Genomic DNA, 25,876 nt, shown 5'->3' with positions numbered 1-25,876 from the left:
TTGTAATACTGTTTCTTCCTCCTGCTTATAAACATTAAAAAGACGTGCTGCGCTGTGTACTTCCTGCGCTGCGGCGCCCCCTGCTGGCCGATCCGCTCATTGTAATTGAAGTCATTGTAGAGGGGCTGCAGAGGTAGGAGGGTCCGACCAGCGGAGGGTTTAGACCCGCAGCAGCCCGGAGTGCTCGCAGGGAGAGCAGGCGGCTTGTTCCTGAACCGAAAGCGGAGTTAAACCGGTCCTGAAGCTCGCCGATCGCTCGGAGATGCGACGGAGACGTTGTTGTCGGGAGCGCTCCTCCACATCGCCATGAAGACGGCTCCGTGCGCTTCCAGCTACCTGCAGCCTGCAGCTCGGCCCGTTTGAATTAGACCTCAGGTCGGTAAGGAGCTCCGATTTGTTGTGGGCTTCCCCAAACAATGAGCGCTCATTCGCTCTCTCTGCAGGATACTCGCTAAAATAATAATTAAAGAAAAAAAAAAAAGCTGCGCAACGTGAACGCAGCTTGTAATGCACGCGATCTGCTTCGCACACATACATAATCAGCATTTCATTATGGCACATGAAATAATCTAATTAAAGTAGAAGCTGTTTAAACAATCACGTGAGTGTATTTGGGGTATTCCTCAGTTATAACGCTTTGCTGCCACTCACTGACAGGCTGAAGGGACCTGATCTGCCCTGACTGACAGCTCAGGCATTTTGCTGGACCAGATGATATGAGAGGCTCCAGGAGGCGCTGATGGAGCTCCAGGAGTTGGGCTGGCTGTGTCTGGTCTGCCTCTTCCTCGCCTCCTTGCTCATCGTGCTGGGATGGCTGTTCCAGTACTCGCTGGCGGTGCTGCGCGTGTGGAGAGCCAGGAGGACAGCTCAGCGTGGCAGCAGACCGGCAGCCTGGCAGAGGCAGCTCTCCCTCTCGCAGCCCTGCCACAGCCTGGCCGCAGGGGTGTGGGGCTTCCTGCTCCGGCTCCGCTCGGGCAGAGATGGAGGACCTGCGTCTGAGGCCGGGGTCAAAGGCCTGTTGACCTCGCTGTTCTCCTTCAAGTCCTTCAGGGAGCACTGGCAGAGGACCTGGGTGAAGGCTCTGAACGAGCAAGCCTGCAGGGACGGGGTGAGTGGACATCTTTACTCCGCCGATGCAAGGATGTGCAGCCCTCATCATATTGCAAATGAGAGCTGAATAAACATGACGGCCATGTGTAGAAGAGTACGCCTAAGGTTACTCCACTAAGCAGGGGCATAAATAGTTAAGCAGGAGCTGATACAGTCGGTGTGCCCATGTGCGCTGGAAGTGTGTGTAGGCAGGGAGGTGGAGGTGTGGGAGTAAGAGTGTCTCTAATCGGTAAGAGCATGGGGGGGTAGAGCCTTGCATAACAGCTCCGAATCGATGCACAAAAGAGTAGAGAGGCAAGTCCAGTCAGCATACGCACACTAACACCCACAGCTTTTAAAAATAGACTGATACCCCCATGGATAGCGGGGAAATGAAAGTGTTTGATCACACGGGGAGTGAGAAGTGTTGTTGATGGAGACAGGAGATGTGGTCGTCTCACCTTTACTGTTCATGATCCTTCCTGTTAGTGTGTGAGTGAGCGAGGTACGGCACTGGCCGCCTCCCAGTTCTTTTGGTGAGTCACAGCAAGACATCCCCAGTTTTGAGTCCAGGTGTGTGTGTGTGTGTATCATGTCCATTTCAGCCCCTGATTAATATGAAATGCATAAAGCCATTGAGGTCCACCACTGGCCCTCATGTTGTCCGATTCAGGGTGGTCAGTATTCCAGACAGTTCAAAGTTTCAGGCTAAACGTGAGTTTCTAAAGGTCTCTGCTTTTAAGAAGGTCCTTTGATGGTGCGAATCAAAGTCTGCCACACACAGCGATGGACCCTCCACCCCCCAACTTGTAAACTCAGTGTGTGCGAGAGACGAGTTGGCGGGGAGTTTAAAGGGGCCAGATCAATCTGCACGGTGAACAACTAGCGCTCGATTGTGATTCGTAAGGGTCACGTCGCCTCCGTTGATTGAAAGCCTCCCTTCAGATGTTTAAGTAAACACGGGGAACTATTTATTGAGTGACGGAGCAAGCGATGAGTATCAGTCTGGTGAAAATATGCAAAAAGACGGTTTGTCACACCCAGATGGAAATCTAAACAAACAACAGCAAACATCAGACAGCAGGGAAGCTCAGATGTCACATTCTTCCTAAAGGTCTTTAGAACTAGAAGAGTGTGGCAACAGAATATTTCTGTATTTTAAACCCTGAACAGCCCTTTGATATCAAAGAAAATCTACTGAAATGCATTATGTGACCAAAATCACACACATAATTCAACATTTCTTACTAGATCCCTCTAACAGCTACAGAGATGTTTTATGCGTTCCAGCACATTTTTAAATTTTTCCCTCACATGTTGAAGACGCATCAGTCAAATGCAGCGCCTGGAACAAAGTCCTGCTTTCCCAGACTGACTCAGTAACGTCGGGATGAAGGCTGATGCTCGTCTTCTGGGCTCCAGCTGTATTGCAGCAGAATGAATCTGTGTGATCCAACGCCTCCACAGTGATGTTGGTACAGGATCAGAACATCAAAAGCAGCTATTTCATGTTTATTCATGTCACTCTTTTCATACTTTATTGCCTCGACTTGCCACGTGTGTTTCCTGTGCAGCTTGAAGCTCTCATGTCTGAACTACTCATCTGGCCTCATTCTGTGTCACTAATGGGAGGTCAGAGCTTTTTTTAATACGTTTGTAGTAAATGGGAACGTGCCAGCTTAGTTATCTTACGATGGCCTAATTAGCTGATCCGTTGTGACCTTTGTTACCAGGAAACTTGATAACACTGCAGTGACCTTTGTATGCGCTTAAAAACTGTGACTGTGGAGTTTCCTGGTGCCGAACACACTCAGTTTTGTTTAGTCATTCTGTTTTGGGTTTTACATGAGCAAAACAAAAAAAAAATTACAATACTGTATGAGACCTTTTGGGTTTATGATTTTTTTTTTTTTTTTTTTTTTTAATCTTTGGTGTGTTTTGATGTAAACTACGTAATCTGTGTAGAAAATACCAGGTCTTTATTTGGATTTGTCGTGGGATTGATATTTCATCCCCATCCAAGTGACTTTGCCCGTCTCTGCTGACTGCAAATACGACCATTGCCGTGAAGGATTCATTTGCATAATGGCCGAAACCTCCACAGTTGTATAACAATGAACACTGACAATCGGTTTCATGCTCAAATTGCTGTGACCAGTAATTGCGATCAGCCGTGTGTGGTTCTCACAGAGGACTGAGGAATGGCTGCAATCACAGTATTGTGAGACAATCAAGATGCACTCAAGAGGCGCTCCTCATGCCCGGGCCGGGTTATTCTTTATCAGGCTGCGATTGACTGGGATGTATTATTTTGTCATTGACAAATGTGTCAGTTAAAAGCTGAATGTGAATACACCTTTATGTGCAAAACATGACGTTATTTTTATATAACTCATCCCATGTAAGTCAGAACTTAAACTCTTATTTGACTGATGTCTTACATTATTTGAAATATTCAATCAGCCTGATGGTTTTGTTCAATTTTAAACCCAGTAATCACATTATGTGAACAGGAATAAAGGGGGGGGGAAAAAAATGGCTCCTCTAGAAGTATCTCAGCCCTCAGCATGAGCACAGTAATGTAACATCTGCTGGTGAAGTGGACGGTATAGCAAAGCACAGCGACTCTGTCAGATCAAGACTGTGCGGTCTACGCCCACCTACAGGCCAGTGACCACTGTTTCAGTGTTGTGTGCAGTTTTGAGAGGGAGAAAGCCTGGAGGGGCTTTCAGAGTACATCTGTTGCCATCTTATGATGCTGTGATTTGCAGCTATTCCTCAGCCCTCTGTGAAAGAGTGCACATGCTAATGTACACATGAAGCCGGTTTTATTCTTTTACAGCAGCGCCGGTTCCGGCTGTTATGCAAAGATCATATTGAATGATGGGTGATAAAACATTTCTCCACTGAAACGCTCAGTCCAGTCGGCTGGTTGAGCTCTCTGAGAAACAGGAACATGTTTTCTGCAGTGATAAGATGTTCATCACAGACCATGCTGGTGGAGACAGAGACAGAAACAGGCTGCCTGTGTCTGTTTGTGCATGTGGTGCTCGGTTCGGGATGTGAGTGTGTGAACAATCGCTGGCTGCATGGACTCACTCATCTCAATAATATATCTGCAAGTCACTGTCTGCTTGCTGAGCAATCTGTTATTCCAAATGTGTCTGGAGCATATGCAAATCAACTTTGGATGGTTTAATGAATTTAAAAACAGGAGTTATTAAATAAATGTTCAGGATCCAGTTGTCGAGTCAGAGAACCATGGAGGGTGAAGACTATAAGTAGTGACTTTCAGTGATCATCGAGTTGTCTTTAATTGGGTGGATAAACCTGCTGGATGAGTTTTGAGCGATTACACAAATATCATGATATTCTTCTCCTCTGATGTACAGTGAGCACTTGAAGCCTGCGAGCCATGTTTCTGCTAAAGCAGACATGAGAAGAACAACCCCCCCCCATCGTGGCCTCGAAAGCCTGCGTTCACCTTGAAGTTACAATTCATGATTCTGTTTCTACATCAGGCAAAACACGAGCTTCCCTGGAGGAACGCAGCTCGGTGGAGATACAGCTCGAGCGTTATCGTGTGGGGATTAGGATGCAAATCCTTCGTAGCATTAAGCTAAGTACTTCTCCAGTATTTAAGATTGGTGCTGAAAGACGTCTTTAAATTAATACAGTGAAATTTACCCAAATAAAGACAAACTGACTGAGCCTTTAAGAGGAAAGTGGGAGCAGCAGAGAGAGTTTCCCTTTGCAGAGTTCATGCTGTTCAGTCCTTGAGGTTCTACTCAACAGACATAAAAGACTCTGAAAAATACAAGAGATTATTATTCTTACACAAATACTTTTTCTTTTGGTTTGACCAAGATCCTTGTGGGTCTCATAAACTATGAATTTATTGACTGGTTTTATGACTTTCTGGAAGAAAACCAATCAACTGAGGTAAATAGCAAACAAACAAACACAAAAAAATCAATACACTTATCATGACCCTTGAACAAACAGCCAGTTAGCTTATCTATCATGTAGACTTCAGGAATCATCTTCTGCTGCTTGCTCGTATCAACAGCAGATGAAGAGGAACACATCTGTTTGTGTGTTCGTGCTAAAATGAAGTGTGGTTCAGCACATTTATTGCTATCTATATATTAAAAAAGACTATATATTAAACATTTATTAACTTTTAACTGTGGAGGAGTGACGAGCGCAGACTCAGTTTGTCTCAGTAGTGTTTTGCCAAACTGGTATCAAGAGCTTAAGTCGTCTGTGTTAATACCTGCAGTTAGATCTGTAGGTGAATCTCCAAAGAAAAACAGTAGACAGTTTAAATAGGCGACAATAAAATCCTAATCTACAGTCTGAGAGCACTTAATATTATGTACATTTCCACAGTCAAGACAGCTGAATTAAACTGAAAGTGTTTGTAAGTTGGACATCAGGTATCCTCAGTGGACTGTCTGATCTTCAGCTGTTGCTTTCACCGCTGAGTGGCAAATTCCCCTAATTCCAACACGCCAACCTCACGTGATCCTTTAAGCTGCATATCAACTAGTCTGACTTTCTCCCGGGGCTTTGAGAGCAATCACTATGTCCGATACATTCATTTCACTGGAAACTGAAGTGTGACGAGGACCGTTAAAGGCTTTGCCATGGGTTTTGCACACTGACCTTTCAAAAATCTTGAAAAGTTGTCAGCCGGAGGAGAAACCAGACAGACCGTCACCTAATTCATTAGAAGCCTGTAAAAGCTGGTATACAAATGATGAACTACTCATTTAATTAAGAAATGTTTTATCACCCACCTGTACTCTATCCCTAAATGGAACAAGCTTTCACTTATCATCAGTCATAAGGTTTAATTTCCTTTTCCTCAACTCTGCTGAACAGATCTGCTGACTGCTTTTTGTGCATTTCAATATTACTGTCCTGAAATAGATTGAGAAAGGTTTACTCAGAGTTTGGCAATGCGCCACAACTTATTACAGAGACAACGAGCTCCTCACACAGGATGCAGGAGGAAAAAAAGCACTGACTGCTGCATTCTGTCCAGATGGCCTTTAAAGCCAATGTTTTTGACACCGTGTTTCCTCACTCTTCTATTGCAAAATGTCTTTTTTGCACTAAGAATAAATTCATCCCAGTCACTCTGAGCACTGATGTGGCGGATCACGGCGAGTATTTCAGGTCGCTGCCTTTGGCGATGTTCACACCTCTCAGTGTGAGAACGTAGTATTCACTGTCACATCCGAACAATCATACACACTGCCGAAGGGTCGCTTGTTATTTATAAGACAACACAAGTTCGAATTAATCTGGAGGTTTCAATCTGATCTGCTTGACAATGATCAGTCGACTCCAGCAGACTGCAGCACGGTCTGTGCTGCGTTGCCAGACTGCTGCGCCTCTTGTGGGAAAAATGCTCTTGAGGGGAGACCGTGACCCCCGAAGACGAGACAACGGGATGATTCAGAGGAGTGAATACAAGACGGAGGGGTCTGGGGTTGTTACATAAACAAAAGCAAACGTTTTCTACTGATGCATCATTGTTTAGGTGCACCAATGCGTACACACAAGACAAAAAGACGTGATGCAAAAGCTAACTTGTGTGTTTGTTAGCAGTTTAATCTCAACATGCTTAAGGTAAGGTAAGGGATAAGTTAAATGACCATCTGTCATCAAGGCACAAAATCATTAAACAGTACATTCTTTGAGTTTTGCTATTTAAAATTATTTTATTGTGTTTCTGAAAATGTGGAGATCAACTTATTTTTTTTCTTTTAGAAGATTAAAAAAAGGGAAAATACTCATATCAAACTCCTGTTGGATTAGCTGAAAACAACCACAATATGAAATAATGTCTTGTTGTGATTCTAGAACTCTCATTTGCGTGAACTTTATCTCTTTTAAGTGTAAAAAAAGTGTAGTATCTTTCAGTGAGACAGAAAATAGAGGGGGAGACTAATTTGGAAGTATTTTTCCTTTTATCAAAGAAGTCATATTGCTCTTGTCAGTTGAGGTTTCTGTGGCTCACCAAATATGACCACTTATGGGCAGGGATGTCTTCCGTTATTCGACACTGTCAAAATACATCAAAATAAAGGATAATTACGCTTTCAGCTCCAGGAAAGACACTTGGGATATTTTCAGCATATACCACATCTATCTCTTGTGTGACAACAGCTTAATCCTGAAAATACCTGCTACCATCACCGCCGCCGCCGCTCCCTTTGCATTTTTCGTGCGTGCCTTAAGGCCATGGACTGACCCGGGGCTTCACTGCTGCTGCACATGTGCACTGATGCTACCAGTGCATCTCCGTGCTGCATAAGCACACACTCGTGACCAGGCCAGATAATGTAACAGGGCGAACGTGATCAACGGCGTCTGTCTTTCTGGTTTCCTCCGCCACCTTTTGGAGCGTAATCCCGCCTCATGACTCAGTTGTTTATGCGGTGAAAATGTCACTCTGCTCAAGTATTACCGCGCGTGCCTCTGGATGTAATCGTGCCTCAGAAGAAATGACTTGATACGGAGCTACTCACATGTCTCCGGGTGGATTAGTCGGTGGCGGAGGCTTGACGGACCGGACCGGTTGGCCTCGCCGGCCTGCGTGCGCATCTGCAGCTGACACACGACCGGCTGCTGCTGGACGGCAACGGAGGACGAAGCAAGTGTGCATCTGCAGGAAAGGAAGCTCCCTGTCCATTCACAAGCATCAATTATAAAGAGCTTGATGAATAGCTGGAGGACACAGTTCACTTCTTCCCTCTCCGAGCTGCTGGTGGATGATTAATGCCCTGCGATTATGCTCAATAGGTTCCTACTTACCGACGGGGGACATTAAGCTCTCAGCGCTCATTTGATATTATAGTGCAGGAAACTAACCTTTTCTTTGCTCAGAAGCAGCTGCTCATACGATTCAACTTTTTCAGCCAGTTTTATTTTGACAGCCAAAATTTACAACTTCATGAAGTTTTTATGGAAGGAATTCACCCGCAGAGTGGCTGCTTTGATTCCGTATTTAAAAAGAGACAGAATAAGCCTTTTTTACATTCTGTTAGAGTCAGATCCTAAATACTCAGTAAGTATATAAGAATATAAAACCAAACAATTGAAAAAAATACATTTAACCAAATTCAATTATGACTGATCAATGATTTTAGAAGTTGAACAAGGGTGTGTTTTGTTATTATGGTAAATTCATTAATATTATCAGTGAAAGTAATTCAGGCTATGTCTTTTTTCTATGCTCTGCCCTCACTAATAAGAATACTTTCAAGTAATCTAAAACATGTTTTCAATAACCTTTAACAACTTAATTTGAAATGCAGACAAAACTAAAATATTCTAATTATTTAGTCAGAAACGGTCAACAAATAAAGTATATGTGGTTAAGAAAACATCTCACGGTTTCTTCTTTGCCGTTCTTTTATGTTCACCGAGTGCAATCTACACAATCTCAGACAGCGTCAGTCCTGTTTAATTGATGACTCAGCGTTCTTAAACTTCATCCCAGCACATAGACTGAAGGCACCATGAGGTTAAATCAAGAAACACAAAAAAAGGAAAGTTAGAGAAATTGCCATCTGAGGCGAATGAGCTGGATACTGAAAAGTAACAATAATAGCAGAAACAAGAGAACATTTCAGAATGACCATAACAATATGTATTTTTGTTAAATGAACTAAACATTGTTCCAAAAACGTATTGGCACGGTACAAAAGAATGTTTAAACCTTTTTAAAAAATTGTGTATGTTACCTAAAATGTTGTATTTTGATGTAACTTGAACATGAGGTATGCATAACGAAGAAAATATGGGAAAATAAAAATGAGGGTCATTCAAAGCCAGAGGGGAAGTGTATTTCTGGTTGACCCACATGCTTTTTCAGAGGCGTTCAGCCAGCTGGGCCCGAAGGGGGCGACGCTGATAAACCTGAAGTGACACCGTGGATGTCCTCGGGAACTGTCTCTCTCCAGAAATACTCTTCACACATGTAGACTGGACAGCAGTGGCTCACAAGGACAAATCAGTGGCGATGCTATCAGCGCTGCAGCCGCTCTGTATCGGAATGAGCCCTGCTGCCTGCGATGAGAGGATACCCAACGCCACCGTGCACCGCAGAGATGCCAGGGAAGCCAAGCGATGACAGACGTCACAATAAACTCTCAGGAATGACAAGAAACCAACCCCCAAACAATCAAGAATCATTCATGATGATGGATAAAGACAATACAAAATCTCCCAAATAAGCTTCTTCGCTGCAACAAAATCCAGTATTTTTTTTTTTTTTTTTTTTTTTGCCACCACGCCTGGCGGCAGAACCACCACAGATCAGAAAACTTGTGGCCTGATCTTCTCTCAGGCAGGCGGGTTTCTTGACTGACATATCTTGACAATCTTGCACAGCTGCGTTTCTGAAAGAATGTTGTCGCTTTCCATTTTTCTCATGTTTCTTCATGTTTGACTAAAGAAGCATCTTGTAAATAAATGGCATTGGATTTGTTAGAAATAACTTTTGGTTTGGGAATTTTTCAGTAGTTTCATGGAATGTTTCACAAATCTGAAAATAGACAGAAAACTGTATCAGAAACATTTACCAGTTGCAAATATCAACCATTGATGCTGTAGACAAACTTCATATAAGTGGATTATATAGTGTGAGTGAGTATTGGTGGCATTTGTCAAAAAAAGTCGCAAGAGAAAAAGACACAAACCACTCATAATCTGATTGTTCAATTTTGCTTTGCAAAGAAATTTGCAGGTGAGAGACAACCGTTGGTGCGATAGCTGTGTATTGTGGGTATTTGTGAAGCCTGGCAATCTGAAATCCTTCATATCGTATTTGTTCTGCACGTCGGATGCCGTGTACGGTTGAGTGACTGAGTAGCTCTACAGGCTCCAGCCAACCGGAGGAAACACAGCCGTACGCCGTGGTCATGTGACCGCGGTTTTGGTCCCGGGAACCTACGTCAGCCCGCAGCATTGCGCTTGGCTTCCCGCCCTTCTGCCTGGAATGCACAGACACACACACGCGTGCATGCAAACACACACACGCACGCATGCACACGTTTTGCATTCACTACCTTCCAGGGACATTGCATTGACTTACATTCACTTCCTGCAGACTAATTCTAGCCTCAGTCATAACCGCTACATGCCCAACACTAATCTAACCTTCACCCATGTTTTTAACCATGATTTTCTTTTGTGGATTAGATTTTTGCCCTCACAGATCCCTTTGATGAGTGTGTGTGAACCTAAACCGATATGAACGCCCATTCACGGACATTTATTCAGACGCACACTAAAAGCTTTGTGATATCATCCTCTGACCTCTGCCCCGCCCCCACCGTTGTGTTTGATACAGATTGGACATGGACCTTGTGGAACATATGTGCTGACAACGGGGGATTTGTTTCCTCTCTCCTGCGTCTCCTGAGCCAGTTAAAGTGGTCCAGTACAAGAGATTTTCTGGCAAAGGCAGACGGTGATAGCAGGCCACCGGGTTCTCCCTGCCTTTTAGTCAATCTTTTCTTAAAGCCGAGCGACTGATTCTTTCTGTTTGGGGTGTCCTCCAAGTCTGACACTCATGCAGGAAGAGCTGCCTGGCTGGAAGCATGACTAAGCACTGATGGTTTCACTTATGATTATGAATCCTGCCGTCTTGTCTGGGGCATGATGCTGTCTGAGCGGCCTCGACCACTTGCAGTTTGATGAAAAGCAATCCATAGCTTTTTTTTTTTTTTTTTTTTAACATCACAAAGTCTCAGAATGATTCCTCTTTGCCACCATTTAGTCAAATATATGGCATCATTTCTTTTCTTTTTTGGCTAATATCTTCAGGCACAGTTCATCTCAATCCGCTCCCCGCCTTCAATCACATTTGTGCTCCGTCGTTCTTGGTAAACATAATAACTCCAGTGCGTTTGCTGGCAGCAGCAGTTTTACATCCATATCAATAATGTCGCTTTACAAGAGCGTTTACAAGTTTGCAGTGCTTTTTATCGCCTGGCTTTGACATGAGAAAACGATCGCAAAATTTGTCATGGCGACGCGGTCCAGAGAGAATGTCTTGTTCTCTGCAGAAACAATGTCATTGCAGAAGGAGGGTGGTGCATAAAAATAAGTTGGATGTGTTTAATAAGTGAGTGATTGTCCAGTTGCTCTGAGGCAGAACAGTCTTCGATATCCACTCATTCTCTTTACTGCTTTGGGCACTGATCGCAGTTCACACTGAAGAAGAGGCAGGACACACTCTGCACAGGTTATCAGTCCGCCAAACAGCAAACAGAAGTGGACGCAATCACACTCATCCACGGGCAATTTAGAATCACCAGTTCACATAATAAACCTGCCTCAATATGCAGGGTAATATCTCTTTTACAGTGAAGGCTGCGTCACTGCAGTACAACATTGTTCACGTTGTCCTCAAATTAGTTTTTTTCTTCTTTTATGTAATATTCAGGGCATTTTTTTCCCCTTTTTCTCTGTCCCTGCCAGAGCTCCATCCAGATAACGTTTGACAGCAGTCTCCAGTTGACTGCTGCCTCTGCAATACAGAGCGTGACCTGCACAGACCAGTCGGCCAACCGGATGGTATGTAATCCCTGCAGCCTCCGCTCACCGGGGCTGGGCTAAACTCTGAAGCCGGCCGACTCGGAAGTCCGCCAGTCAATTTTTATTGGTGCAACGTGCGATAAGTGACTGTACTGCTCGTGTTTTTTGCAGGTTTTACACTGTAACTGTTGGGTGGACTCAGTTACGCTACCTGTGACAGTCACCCAGCAGTCACATGCTGCCGTTTCCATGGACACCTATCAGATCAATATATCACCTATGTCGTGGAAGGTACCAAAAAAAACAAAAAAACAAAACAACACACCTTAATTTTTTCAGTGTTCTCTCTATTGTTAAAAGCTTCCTGAATCGTACCGTGCTTCCCCTGTCGCTCTCCATCAGGTGGTGGTGTGCCTGGAGGAGGTGGAGGACGAGGGTCTCCTCATTTCCTGGACTCTTCCCAAGCAGCCCTCGTTCTCTCTGAGCGTGTCTCCCTGCAAGCTGCAGACACAGGTGAGGGCATTTGATACTGAGACTCCGAATGTGATATTTCTGCATTCGGCAAAAGGTTTCATCTCCCTTCAGTGTTTACTGAGTATAAGCACGCATGCATAAACAGCATAAAAAGCTCATTATGCATTTTCCCGGTCACGCTTTCTGTCAGATTGTTTTCATAAATCTCAGTCAGCATGTAATGTTTTGCATGTGAGTCACTTTCACCCAACATGAGTCACGGAGGAAATGCCATTCGTGGATGTTACATAAATGTGCATGCCATTTCAAGCCTTTAATCTCGGGCCGTGACAGAAATGAAAAAGAAGGAAACACGTAGCACCATAAGTTGTTTTCACCACTGGAGAGAGCCCTGCGGGGATACTCTCTCAATTTGAAAACAAGAGCATAAAGAGTGCACATTATACTTTATAGCTGGTCAAATGTAAGAAATATTAGATCAGTCCTCCAGAAGCAGATGCTTTTTTTAAAAAAACACATTAGCTTTGTATGAAAGCAACAGCTGCAATGTTTTTTGTTTATTTCCATTCTAAAGAGACGCTTGCCACAGTGTTTGTAAGTTAATTCAGTTCAAAGTGGATTTTCTCAACATCAGACAGTAATTAGTTGCTGTTCTCTTCTCAGGCCACTGAGGGTGAGCTGGACCTGGACATGGTGAAGGGACTGATAGAGGACACTCTGTTCAGCACTCAGCCAGCCATGGTCCTCAACCTCAAGAACTTTGTATCCAGCCCTTCGGTGAGAAACGTGCTGCTAAAACAAGCCAACATGAGCTCCACATCTGAAGGAATTTCACTGATATAACTTCACACTACGTGATAGGATTGTTTGCCTGAAATGATTTTGCTGTAAAGCTCTGCGTCCTTCTTCCCGGTACACTCCCAGGTCCCTATGGACCATCTCTCAGTGGGACTGAACTCTGTATCCCAGAGTGTCTTGGTGAGACGACTGCTCCTGCGGCAGCTCAGTGCGACCTTAAGTAAAGGTCAGACATCCTCCCCAAGCATCAGCTCACTTCCGCCCAGCTTCCTGCTGAGCTGATTGCTGAGGTCTGACTGTATTGCTGTGCGCTTTGCAGGCCAGTGGTCCCGGTCAGGGGAGCTGTGCTGCGTCCTGAGTCTGGACCAACCGTGTACGGAGAGGACCACCCGCTTCCTGTCCGTGCCCACTAATCCCAACATTGCACTCGAATGGAGTGAAGAGATTTCTCTGTAAGAAGTCATTCATCATTCACAACTACTGTATCATACCTGTTATATTTATTATTATATACAATATTAAAATGAGTTATAGATACGTATGTGAAAAATAGTGCATCGAGAGCCTAAAAATACCTAAGCTGCAGCAGCTCAGTTAATGTGAAGTTCATGGCACTGTGGCTTTCACTTCAGTTCTGACACAGTTGTTTGTGTGTTAAAGGGAGCTGGGCCCGGGGACCAAAGAGCTCAGAATAAGACTGCTGGAGCGGAGCGGCAAGAGGGAACGTAAGCCTGAGCTCAATACCAATTTACTGCTGGCTGCTGTTCAGAAAACCTGATCAGCAGGAATGTTTAGACTGCTTAAGCAAAATCATTGATGCCTAAAAGGCCTTGCCGGCGGACTCTCTGGCATTTTGGATTGCATAAAATATCAAGAGATTCTCTGAAAGACAGTAAAATACTACTTTCATTCTGAAGTTTTCTATTTTTTTTCTGTAAAATCTTGTTAGAATTTCTGCCTGGTCATGCCTCCATTGCCTTGGACCTCCAGAGCAAAGTTCCCACTGGACAGCACATATTAACAATAAGTCCTGGTCATGGCCTGGCGCCGAACGCGACCGTCACTGCTGAGGTGAGTGTCCAAGCAGCGCTAGTGCTTTAAAGCAGGTGCACCAAATATGAGCCAAAATTTAAAAAAATCACCTTGTTAAAAGGTTCTGTCAAAACTTGGACGTGAACATTTTCAGGATATTTGTAGGGTATAATGCTGTAGCTTTAGCAATCCGGTCCAATTGAGACTGCAGTTGACTTGTAATGACCCCTAAACTAAAATGAGTTTGACACCCTTCCTTTAAAATAAGCACACAGTTACATCACGGTTTATTATCTAACATCAAGCAAGCTGGAATTTCACAAAGGTTCACAACAAAAGGAGAGAGTTGTGTAACAGCTGACACACAGCTCATTGTCACGCCTGGAACGGTTTTCATTCCAGCAGCATAACTGGTTGACTTCTTAAGTCTTGCAATCTACATGCGTCTTCAAAGTAAGCAGAAACATCTGCACCATGTTTTAACGTTTCCCATGGGTACATTCTGTTCTCTAACCAAAGATACATTAAAAAAGCCATGATGCTAAATAAAAGCTCCTGTGCCAGTCCTGCAGCTTGTCATACACACTGATTAGTCATTTAAAAATGCCCTGCAGGCCCAAGTGTCAGTTCAAATGAAGCACTAATCTCTTTTATAAAATGCCATTATTTCTTTTAATGCAGTTGCTTTTCCCTCTAGAAATTTTATTTATTTTTTTCCATTAAATGTGGCGGTTTATCCGACTTCATGCTCTGGTCCATTTTCTTCTCACTCTGCGCTTTTAGCTGCTGTATCTGGAAGCCGAGGAGCCTCGCAGCGTCCACAATGCTTTGCCGCTGCGTTCCTCGCTGACCCCCACCAAGAAAGTCGACGTGGACCGAACCATCATGCCGGACGGAACCATCGTCACAACAGTCACAACTGTCCAGTCTCGACTTAAACTAGATCGCAGTCCAGGTAAAATGGACAGAATCAAACACCGAAGTGCATTTTGATAATGATCTTATCAATGACTGCGCTGTCTTCCAGGTGAATCTCCTTTGCGGTCTCCGTCCAAGGTGGAGGTGACTGAGAAGAAACCCACCATCCTGTCCGACGGCAGAGGCGGCAGCAGCCCCAACCCCAGCAGTGAGTTCCACGCCGAAACCCGGGCCTCGTTTTACATAACGGATGCAAAGCAGGAGAAGCGCGAGGCAGCAGTGTAACACGAGTTGAGAGGAAGGTCGCTCTTCAGCACCAATCATATACATTATGTGCAGGTGCTTGTGTTCAAAAACTTAACATAGCAGGTATGTACTAGAGAGCCACTTTTGACAAAGCGCTGGACCCAACCAGAATGGCAAAAAAAAGAAAACAAAAAAGAGCCTGATGTTTTTCTTTATTTAAATTGTGTCATTTGTTCAGTATTGTGCTCTTGCAAATTAGATTATGCTTTCCAGTTTGCTAGTATAGTGCTGATTTACATATTTGTGTTTTTGTTGCTCAGAGTGCAGTCGCCTTTCTAATGGCCTAGATCCTGTTGCAGAGACCGCCATCCGGCAGCTGACAGAGTCTGCGTCCAAAGCAGCGCGAAAGACACCAACAAAGAGAAGCACACTGATCATCTCGGGAGTCTCCAAGGTCAGGAATGACAAAACTGTTTTAGACAATTTTTGCCATCACTGGTTAAAAAATAAAGAAAGACTTGTCACAGCAAGTAAGATGACAGTAAGACGTATGTCATCATCACACATCCCTCTTTCAGTACAATGGACAGTTTGAAATTTTACCTGTAGTATCAAACGCTGACATGAAGCCAAGCAAAGTGAGTGTAATCTAAATTTAGTGCACAGCTACACCCCCTCCGCTGAACTACTTTATCAAGGATAGAGAGCCTTATGACCCGATTTTTACTGGAAAATGTGTAGAGGCATCCATCCTCTACATATTCATCCAACTCAGGTTCACAAGATGTTGGAGCTGGCCAGAGATGACTATAGCTGAAGGTAAATTGAGCTCTAGACAGGTAAACTTAGATAAGAAAATCCCTTGAGAACATGCAAACTACACAAAAAGGCCCTCAAATCCTGGAGTTGAAGCAGGAATATCGTTTCAAGTCAATGTACTTGAAACACATCAGTTCAGATACTTCATGTGACTCAAACTGTACTTACGCTGTGAAACTAAAAGTAAAGTGTACCTGTGTCCAATTTTGACGCTCCTCAGGTTCCGCTGTCAGAGGATAACTGTGCTTTATCAAGCGGCTACGCTGCAGCCATGGATGCAGCCATGCACGGCAACCATTACGGTGCGGGGCATCACCAGGATCCAGATGAAACGACTCCCTCTGACGTGTCCGAGCGCCCGTCTGTGGACGACGTGGAGTCGGACACCGGATCCACTGGTGCCTTGGAAACCCGCAGCCTCAAGGACCATAAAGGTACCACTGTCCTCACTGTTTTAATATTTGGGCTGCAAAAGATTCACTAGCTCTGAGCATGAATATTTCAGAACAGTTTTTGATTTAAAATTCTTCTATTCATGATTTATGCTTTTGCTCATTGCTTAATTTTAGATGACTTCTTGGTCTTTGGAATAAAAATAACATTGTTAAAAAAGATTTAATTCATCGTGATGTATTCTAATGTGTTACTTTGTTCTTTTAAATTGTTCTGAGCATTAGATATGCATGCAAATAATATAGACTACAGCTTTATATAATTCAGTCACAGATACACACTCTGTCTCTGTTACTGCTGCTGCTCTCTGGTGGCCAAAGTGTACCACCTACATTAAATTGAATAATTCCACTTTATAGAAAGCTTTTCATCAATGTATTTAATTCATAAGACTGAAAGATGTTTAGTGTTTTTCACTATTTTCCAGTCATCGTAACCCCACAGGCATGAGCTATCAGTTTCATGCTGTGATGTATTGTGAACTCTGATAAATGTTATCTGTTTCCTGCAGTGGGCTTTCTTCAGAGTGGGACCAAACTGTTGTTCCGCAGGAGACACAGAGAGAAGGAATCCTGCCTCAGTCAGTCTCATGAAGATATCTCCAACATGGGAAATAACTTCTCTCCTGCTGCTAACAGCAACCGCAAAAAGTCTGGCAGCTTCTCGCGGCGTCTCATCAAACGCTTCTCTTTTCGCTCATCGGGCAAATCAAAAAGCAAAACTGCTGCGAGCAATGGAGGAGCAAGCTCACTGGATAACTGAATTTCACAAAAAAAAAAACAAAAAAAAAACACTGTCTTATCAGCATTGTACAAAGGCCAATGCAAAAGCCTGTTTATATCATTGTAAGAAGAACAACTGCAGCTGACACCCCAGGTGGGATGTCGCCTGTGCGTCCGGACAGGAGGAGACCTCTGGCAGGGCTCTACTCCAGAAGAGTAATATTGCACCTTCAGGACAGAATCATGTTTAATCACATTACTGAATCCTGAACATGATCCTGCAAATGTTTGAGGAAAAACATGCTGCTTGAATTGGAGGAAACAGAAAGCTACATTGAAAGGTTTTGTGGCCTGATCGAACACAGACGACTGTGGGTGTGTTTAGTTGTGTTGATGGTGGTAGAAATGCTCTTTTTTTTTGATAATGTAAAATAACATTATAATGCTCTTGGTTGCACTTTGAACTTTAATGTTTTTTTTATAACATCTGCATTTTGTTTATTGTACAAATCTGATTTATTATGTGGGACTCATGACACAAGTGCTATTTATTTTATCCCCAGAAACTACTCATCATAGCTGCATAAAACTGTAAAGACATTTTTGTGTTTCTCCATGCAAATGCAATTTAAACAGATAATTTAAGTAATATAACAATAAGCTGACTTATTCTAGCTGTAATGTCCATTCATAATTATTCATATGTTGGGTTTAGAAAATAAATTAATGTTATGTCTTATGTAAAGAGCAGAAACGATAATATATTTATTGTATTTTTATTGCATAAGTTGTGTTATGTAAAATACTATAACTTTGCTTTTGAAACTTCAACCAGCCAGCATCAAGCAAAACATTTAAAAGCAGGGTAATGAGTTTAAACAGTTTAAATTCTGACTGTTATCAGGTATTGCTTTCCTCCTGGCTCTGGTTCACTAAAACTATATTGATAATCATTATTGCTGTACAGCAGAAGTCATTATATTGGGCTAAATGCTTTGCTAAAGTTGCAGGCAAAACATGTTTAGCAGAAAACTCTGCCATGCAGCAAAACACTCCATAACATCAATAGAAAATTCATGCATTAGGAGCATTCTTGAAATCCAATGTTTATAAGTAGTTCTCACCTGACTAACTGAAATGCAACATTTTTTTCTGTTTGGACAAAAAAAAAAAAAAGAATCTTGGTGCGTCTCAAAGAATGTTGAGCTGCTGACTTCAGTATGAGATTGGGTGGGGTGGACGTGCTGCACTCAGGGCTAATGGTAAATTGCATCTTGCATACATTAACAACTAAAACTTCAAAAGCAAAGACAACTAGTATGTAAAAATGTACATATGTTTTGGGGTCTTTTTTTGTCTAAGAACATAATTTTTAAAACACATCAATGATAAACCTTTTGAACAACCGAATGACATGATGTGATTTCTGGTTTATTCCTTCTGTTTGCACCAACATAAAAATATTAACTAAAATAGATTGCAGGGATGGAGTCAAAATACATGTTATGTACTTTACATAACATTGACAAATTCAAAATGTTGAACAAAAGAGCAAAGCCACTTCAGAAAAAATAAAAATATAGCTATGTGGCTGTAATGTGAAACAGAAAATGCTGCACATTCTAACATTATGTATGAATTCTGATGTTATATTTTAAATATTTAATTTATTGCAAATAAATTATTTTTTAAACATCACACAGCTTGTATTTCTTTTGCCTGTTTTCACTCTTTTCCATAGAAAAGGTAAAATGCTTTTGATTTTTCAAAGAACAAATGCCCCCTTTCTTAGTTTGCTTGCTTTGTTGTCTCTTTTCAATTTGTCCTACTCAGTTGTCTAAATATTATTACAGGACCGCTTTAATCATAAGTCATATCTTCTTCTTTTTGTTGTTTTATGGCGGGTGGCAGCCGACTTTTAGGAGCAAGAAGTCATATCCTAAAGAGAGCTTCAGCTTTGTAAGATATTTGCTCTTCGAGCATACAATGGTGAGTGACCCGCCTCGGGGTTAAACTGGAGGGAAGACACTCTATTGGTTCCCTATTCGCGCCTCTTTCCGTTTGGACCAATCAGCGTTGTTTCTTCCACAGACTCCTCTATCATTAGTTTGGGCCTGCGCGGGTCGACCAATAGCCACCGACTTCCGGTTCAAGCGCCAATCGCTGCTGGAGGCGGGACAAGGGTCAGGGTTTATATCCAGGTCGTGCAGAGCCTCAGCATTCACCGTTCTACGATTTTTCTTACGAACATTCAGAGCGCTTGCTGACCATGTCTGGAAGAGGAAAGACTAGCGTGAAGGCCCGCGCCAAGGCGAAGACCCGCAGCTCCCGCGCCGGGCTGCAGTTCCCCGTGGGCCGTGTTCACCGTCTCCTCCGCAAAGGTAACTACGCCGAGAGAGTGGGCGCCGGGGCCCCCGTCTACCTGGCCGCTGTCCTCGAATACCTCACCGCTGAGATCCTGGAGCTGGCGGGCAACGCCGCCAGGGACAACAAGAAGACCCGCATCATCCCCCGCCACCTCCAGCTGGCCGTGCGCAACGACGAGGAGCTCAACAAGCTTCTTGGCGGAGTGACCATCGCGCAGGGTGGAGTCCTCCCCAACATCCAGGCTGTCCTGCTGCCCAAGAAGACCGGCCAGTCCGCACCGAGCTCCGGCAAGGGGGGGAAGAAGGCCTCCTCTCAGTCTCAAGAGTATTAGCCGGCTGGCTAGTAGCTCACAACCCAAAGGCCCTTTTAAGGGCCACCCACTCCCCGCTGAAAGAGCAATCTTCCTCTGACTTTCCATGTGCCACTCTATAACTTTCTTGACCTGACGTTTGTTTTGTATATAGAAGAAATGCCGAACATCAGCCAGTTACACGTTCATCTGGTTCATGCATCGAACTGCTCAGTGTTCCTGAAACCACAAGACACCGTTTTAATTCGTTTTGTTGAAAAAGGTGGCGTCCATGGCTGGCTGAACACCACAGTATGTAGCAGGCCCTTAACTACTAGCCAGAGTTTTGAAGGGAATTCCTTCACTGGCCATGTGCACTGTGGCCTCATGGGCCAAAAGCCTGCAGCCATTCTTGCTGCCCCACTCTGGTTCTTTGTTGCATGACTTTACAGATTTCTTCGAGCTCAATTCGCATCTCATTTTCAAGAAATAAAAGTGCTAACCTAAACTGTTTAAAGGTTGTTTTTGTGGCCTTATAAGCCCCTCTTTAAAATGAGTAAATCTAATTCTGCTTCTCTGGGTTGAATGCATTCATGCTTTACTTGAGAAAAGGTTTCCTCAACCCCCCCACCCCCCCACATGGCTGATTCATAAGAATAGATTGCTAATGAGCCTGGCTGTGATCTATTCACTCGAGTCTGCAGGATAAGCTGCTGGGGTGACATTCTAGTGGAGACACTGCATAAGAAGCTTTTCAGAAATCCTACTGAAAGGGTGGGGGTTTGAGGGCTCTTATTTGTACAGTTGAGAAATTGAAAACTGAAGCTAAACTTGTTAAAAAGGTTTTGTTTCACATGACCTCAATAGTGTTAAACTTCAAGCACACTTGTGGTTAAAGCTTGAAAAATATCTCAACGGCTCCTCCAGGTGTTTCCTTGCCATGCACAAGTAAACAGGGCGAGGTTTCATGCACAACTTCCCACTTGGATGTGAAATCAAGCATGATATCAAAGCATTAAATATTCTGTAGCATTTTTTTAAATTCACATTAGGTTGTATATCACCATGTTCAAGACTTAAGTGTGATTCAACACGTATGAAAGTTGAAAGACGTTCACAGCACCCAGCCTAAAACACCCCTTAAACTCATTTTTAGTCAGTCCCGTTTTCTTGGGAAAACACTTTTGTGGAGTGGGGTTTATTTGTAGTCATAGCAGCAGTGACAAATGTTAGTGCTAGCCTCAAGACAAGGCTCTGCAATCCACAGCATGTAGATCTTTAGCTGCTTTGCAGTGGCTGCTCAAGCTTTTAACACAACTGTGTGCTAATAAACACTTTAGCTCAATACTTTTTATCTCTTGAATGGTTCAGTATTTTGTCAAAAGAAAAAAAGCACCACATCCTAGCATGTTATACTGCTAGAGCAGATGACATTTAAAAAGTAGCTAAATGACTAAACCTGATAATATGGCAATAATGGCTAAAAGCTGTAAGGCACATGAATTTGGAGGAAAATTGAGAGAAAGTGATATATTAGTGCTAGAAGTTGCGGAGTCCTGCCAGAGACCCATGTTGTAGAAACAATGGTCAGTGCAAACAACATAAATCCAAAGCTATTTTCTATTAAGTTTGCGACGAGTAGCCATTTATATTATGTACTGTTGTTGAAAAGGTTCTCAGAGCTGTGGGTTGATCATGTGTTAGTGTAGTTCACACTTTCTCCCACTAGGGGTCGACTCTTTCATGTCCTACACAGTGGGACACGTGTGTTTCTTTTTAAAAACAATTGAAGACAGATCACAGCGGTACTGGTCAGACGAGTTTCTTGCGCCACCACATTGTGAAACCTTTAAAAATGTGATGCTTCCTTCAGTGAATGAATAACCATATCAAGAGCCATCAATTAAAAGAACATGTCCCAAGAAATACAATCAGAATCTTTTGTCACCTAGGTTCAGACTGTGGGTGACATGCATCAAGACATGGCTTTTTATGAAGTCTGAAATATCTGAAATGTTAATTTTCATTAGACGTCTTCTGAAATGACCAATACGTAACCTTTCCGCTTGTGGAGAGCACGCAGACATTTCTGTCTGCTTTGGGTGTTTTATTAGTGGCACAGGCAGCATGACGCAGTGGGCCGAGCACAGGCTGAACCAATTACACAGACCCTGACGACGTGTCCAACACCGACATCCAGACTAAAAATTCCAGCCTGGAAGGAAAACAGAAAAAAAAAAAAAAAGAACAGAGCCCGCTGGCTGTGATAACTATAATTTCCCGATTCATCGCTGTCAAAGGCTCTAAATTTACCAGGACTGCTCATTGCAGTTGTTTGCGGTGAAGGAAATCTCTCGGTTGAAAGCAGTTTTAGTCATTTCATGGTATTTCTGTTATTTCATGAGGCAGGGATTTGAGAAACTGAAATGTCAACTGCTCCTTTCAAACTGCAAACAACTGCTGCCCATTCACAAATAAGCCTTCATTATACATTTTAAATTAGTTGATATAAACTAATGTTTTATAGTAGCAAGAGGAACCACAAAGGCATAAAAATGGAGAAAGGAACACTTGTGGTCAGATTTTCCCAGTTTTTTTTTTTCAATTATGAATAAATAAAAGTCAAGTGCAATCCAGCCAAGTAATTTAACACCATGGTATGAGTACTCGACTTTAGATGAGGAGAGAATCAAGATAACCAAAGAACAAATGAGTTCTGTGAGAAATGCAGGGACAGACTGGAGGGACATGAATGGATGGGGAAAAGGAGTGATACGTAAGGGAGAGAAAAGGGACTGGAAAGAGGGGAGGACCTGGCAGGAAGATGGATGCAGACACACCAAAACAGTCACTTTGAGAATAACTCCACAGCAGTGAAGAGGAAACATGTTTCCATCCCTGCAGGATGACAGGAGACTTATGGGAGAGCGCCTCGTCTTGTGCTGTTGACCTGTGGACTAAATCATTCAGCAGACACGAAGTTAGTCCTGGCCAGCTCGGGTAATGACAAACAAAAACATTTGCTTGTGTGTGTGTGTGTGTGTTTCAGGGAGAGAAGGGGATAATGGAGCTATTGTGGCGGTTTACACTCATGGTTTTCTGCCTGCCATGACCCAGTTATGTTTCACTCACCGCTCACTGAGTGACACGGTCTGAACATGTTGACTAGACATGATATTTCATCACTGTCTTCATGAGAAACTTTAATTTCAGAGGGCAGAGAGAGAGCAGGTAGAAGCCATTTGATTTTGAGGGAAAGATAGGAGCCAGACACACCTGGCTTTATGAATGGACACTTGTGTGTGAGATCGGATTGCCTCTGGAGCTCAGACCATTTTGGTGGAGTTACAGGACGATGAAGTATTCCTCCGACATGCATGTGAGGTGCACATATGCCTGACTGAGTAAGTACACTTTTAACTCTGACACGCTAAAAACAAACATCTAGTTGATTGCATTCTGGTGTGACAGTGGAAGGCAACATCTCGGAGTACCATAGACTCTATTGTTCAGAGCAGTGTTAGAAAGAAGACAGGTTTGGGGATGTCTGCATTAATCTGTTACTTTTTCTGACTGTTCTGGCAGGACCAGAGAAGAATTTTACTTTCTGTACATGAAAACTGGTTCAATGTTGATCAACGAAATGCAAACATGAACAACAAAATGACTTTTTCAGCAAAGTTACTGCCATCATGAAACATGACAAGGATGATAAAGAAATAGGATTTCATACTACAACACAATGTTGTTTTTAACTACATTTGTTTGTGCTGTGGATGATGTGAAGCTCTTGAGATAATTTGTTTGGATCCTACAGTATATATTAGGTCCAGAGACAGGTCCACAGATATTTCTTATGGGTACAAAGAGTAAAGATTGAGTGTTATCTTATTCATCAGTGTAGTTAGCTAATTTTTCAACATGATTTTGTCGCAACAAGAACACCACAAATGTTATTTAAACATTTTTTTAATGAAAAACATACAGAAACATTCTCAAAGTTAAATCAAGAGCCTCATAAATCCAGCCTTACAGTAGATATTACTGCCAGATTTCAGTTTATTTTCATTCTATAATACAATGTTTGGTGGAAGCTTTCCATAATGGTTGGCTGCCCAAAGCAGAGCCTTTCATCCGGCATTCCTCTCAAAACATAGTCTAACATAACAAGTTCTGGTCACGTTTCAGCTGAGGTAAAAAGGTCAAAGGTCGTGTTGTGGTCTGTCAGGACTAGCGGAAGAGACGGGATTTGTGGTGGCCAAGGAAGTGAATCTGCTTCATGGATCTAATGGAGAGGAAAGGTGAACTGTTTTTCATCTGCCTCACAAGCACCCTGAGTGTACGCTGACTACTCTGACTGAGCTCCCACTCAGCGTAATTGTTACCGTCCTCCCTGATCCACCTGTTCACTGTCATGTCCAGACACACATGCAGGAAACTGCACCACGGTAATTAGAAGTGTCGACACCACCTGACCGGTTCAAACCTCCCATCAGACCCGTAATTCTAAAAATGTGAGATAAACATATAAACTGAGTAGGAAAGCCGATAATCCCACAGTGGGGATTTTTTTTTTCACATCGATCCTGTTGTGTTCATAGACAGAAGTGGAGGTGAAATTACATTATTTCTTCACTAAAGTATATAAAATGGTATGAACATCCTGAATCTTACTGATTACAGGAAATATGACACAGAAAACATTGTGTGTCTGAAGTAGAAATGAGGTTCTCTTTGTGTATAAATGTAGTAAAGGGACTATCCATCCTTCCTTAATGCTTCATTCAACTTAGGATTACAGGGAGAACATGCAAACTCTACACAAAAATGCGGCAAACCCAGACTCGAAGAAATATTAACATGAGCTGCTCCTTCAGGGATTAATATTAAACTCTTCCTCTTAACATCTCTGATTGTTTCAGTGGAAGATGAAATGTTCTGGCGCTTTCATCTGCTCTGCAGGGAGCCTTATCTCAAACATACCACGTTAAACAAATCCTCTTCAAAGCACCTTTTCTTTAAGTCTTCCTCTCTTGTCTTGTCTCTAGTTTATGCGTGTCATGTGTTTTCATCTTTTCACGTCTGATTCTGTATGAAATACGCAGAGGAGTAACAAAGGGAGTCATTCTTCTATTTGCAACTGTCCCATTTATTCACATTAAGCTATTAATGTTTGGAGTGAAAATTCAGCAATTCTGTTTCCACTCAGTTATTTATTTGCAGCCACCAATCTCCCACCAGCCATTATTTAAAAGCCGATCTGCAGAGCGTTCCTCCTCTCAGCTGCGACGTTGACATCATCTCCAAGCTTCAGTCGTCTTTGCAGACTTCACCAGTCAGCGCTCCATCTGGTTACTTAGCTCCTCGCTTGTTTGTTTTTATTTTCCTCAGTGAGTCATCATCTGCTTCACTTCCTCCCTCTCCTCTCTGGCCCCCCGACCATGGGAAAAAGCCTTCAGAGATCAATAGTGAACCCTTTCTCCCACTCTCTCCTACTTGCTTTTTCTGCTGGTCTCTGAGCCAAACGGCTCCTGTGGGACGGGGCTGAAAAGATGCACACATGTGCTCGCTCACTTCCTGTGGAACATCGGACTTCTCTGTCCCACTCTCTTCCACTGTGGGCGCAGTATTATCCACTGTTATCATACGTTGCCGTTCAATAGTTTTCCAGAGTGGAAACAGACCTTTTAGACTTGGTTAAATCAGTGGCACAGAGCTCAAAGCAGGAAGCCAGAGGACACAAGGTCTTTTCCATATCCCACTCCCACACCACAACTTATTTCCTTGTAGGATCAGACTGTTAACACCTGCTTTTACAATACACAGGCCTGACAACACCGCCCAGCTCTCTGTGATCAGCTGGTGTGGTCCATCTGAACTCCCAATGGGAATCTGACAGGACTCGGTCCGTTTTGGGGGACAGGATGTGAACTTATTTACTCAAATGGTTTGTTTTCCAAAAAAAAAAAGAAAAGGGAGGAATCAACAGGAAGAAATAAGAGACTGCTGTGGAGGGGAGTGCCGATGCCTGGTCCCCTTTCTGCAGCACGTAACTCTGATGGGATGTAATTCTGCACCGGGATGGGGAGGAGAAGAGAAGGGGAGGAGG

General features: G+C 43.2%; 2 protein-coding genes across 4 annotated transcripts; both read left to right on the top strand.

Annotated features, from left to right (window-relative positions):
* The first annotated feature begins 114 nt into the window (after positions 1–114).
* Positions 115–18,809, top strand: c2cd2l (c2cd2 like). Of its 3 annotated transcripts, none has more exons than XM_030100877.1 (15): positions 115–375; positions 658–1,108; positions 11,593–11,688; positions 11,821–11,940; positions 12,052–12,162; positions 12,787–12,900; positions 13,048–13,147; positions 13,241–13,373; positions 13,582–13,646; positions 13,871–13,992; positions 14,737–14,908; positions 14,981–15,079; positions 15,477–15,571; positions 16,157–16,370; positions 16,901–18,809. In XM_030100877.1, exons 2-15 carry the CDS (start codon positions 740–742, stop codon positions 17,149–17,151), a joined length of 2,061 nt encoding a protein of 686 aa, XP_029956737.1. In that variant the 5' UTR covers positions 115–375; positions 658–739; the 3' UTR covers positions 17,152–18,809. The 3 variants fall into 3 exon arrangements, with proteins under 3 accessions (XP_029956737.1, XP_029956735.1, XP_029956736.1); XM_030100875.1 differs by having other exon boundaries at positions 116–375; positions 15,438–15,571; XM_030100876.1 differs by having other exon boundaries at positions 116–379; positions 15,438–15,571.
* A 496-nt stretch (positions 18,810–19,305) lies between these two features.
* h2ax (H2A.X variant histone) lies at positions 19,306–20,345 on the top strand. Its single transcript, XM_030100527.1, has one exon. It carries the CDS (start codon positions 19,381–19,383, stop codon positions 19,807–19,809), a length of 429 nt encoding a protein of 142 aa, XP_029956387.1. The 5' UTR covers positions 19,306–19,380; the 3' UTR covers positions 19,810–20,345.
* The last annotated feature ends 5,531 nt before the right edge of the window (positions 20,346–25,876 follow it).

This window comes from Salarias fasciatus, chromosome 10, assembly GCF_902148845.1.
Source record: "Salarias fasciatus chromosome 10, fSalaFa1.1, whole genome shotgun sequence".
Taxonomy (NCBI): domain Eukaryota; kingdom Metazoa; phylum Chordata; class Actinopteri; order Blenniiformes; family Blenniidae; genus Salarias; species Salarias fasciatus.
Note: the sequence above shows the minus strand (reverse complement) of the source record. Positions and strands in the feature narration are given on the sequence as shown.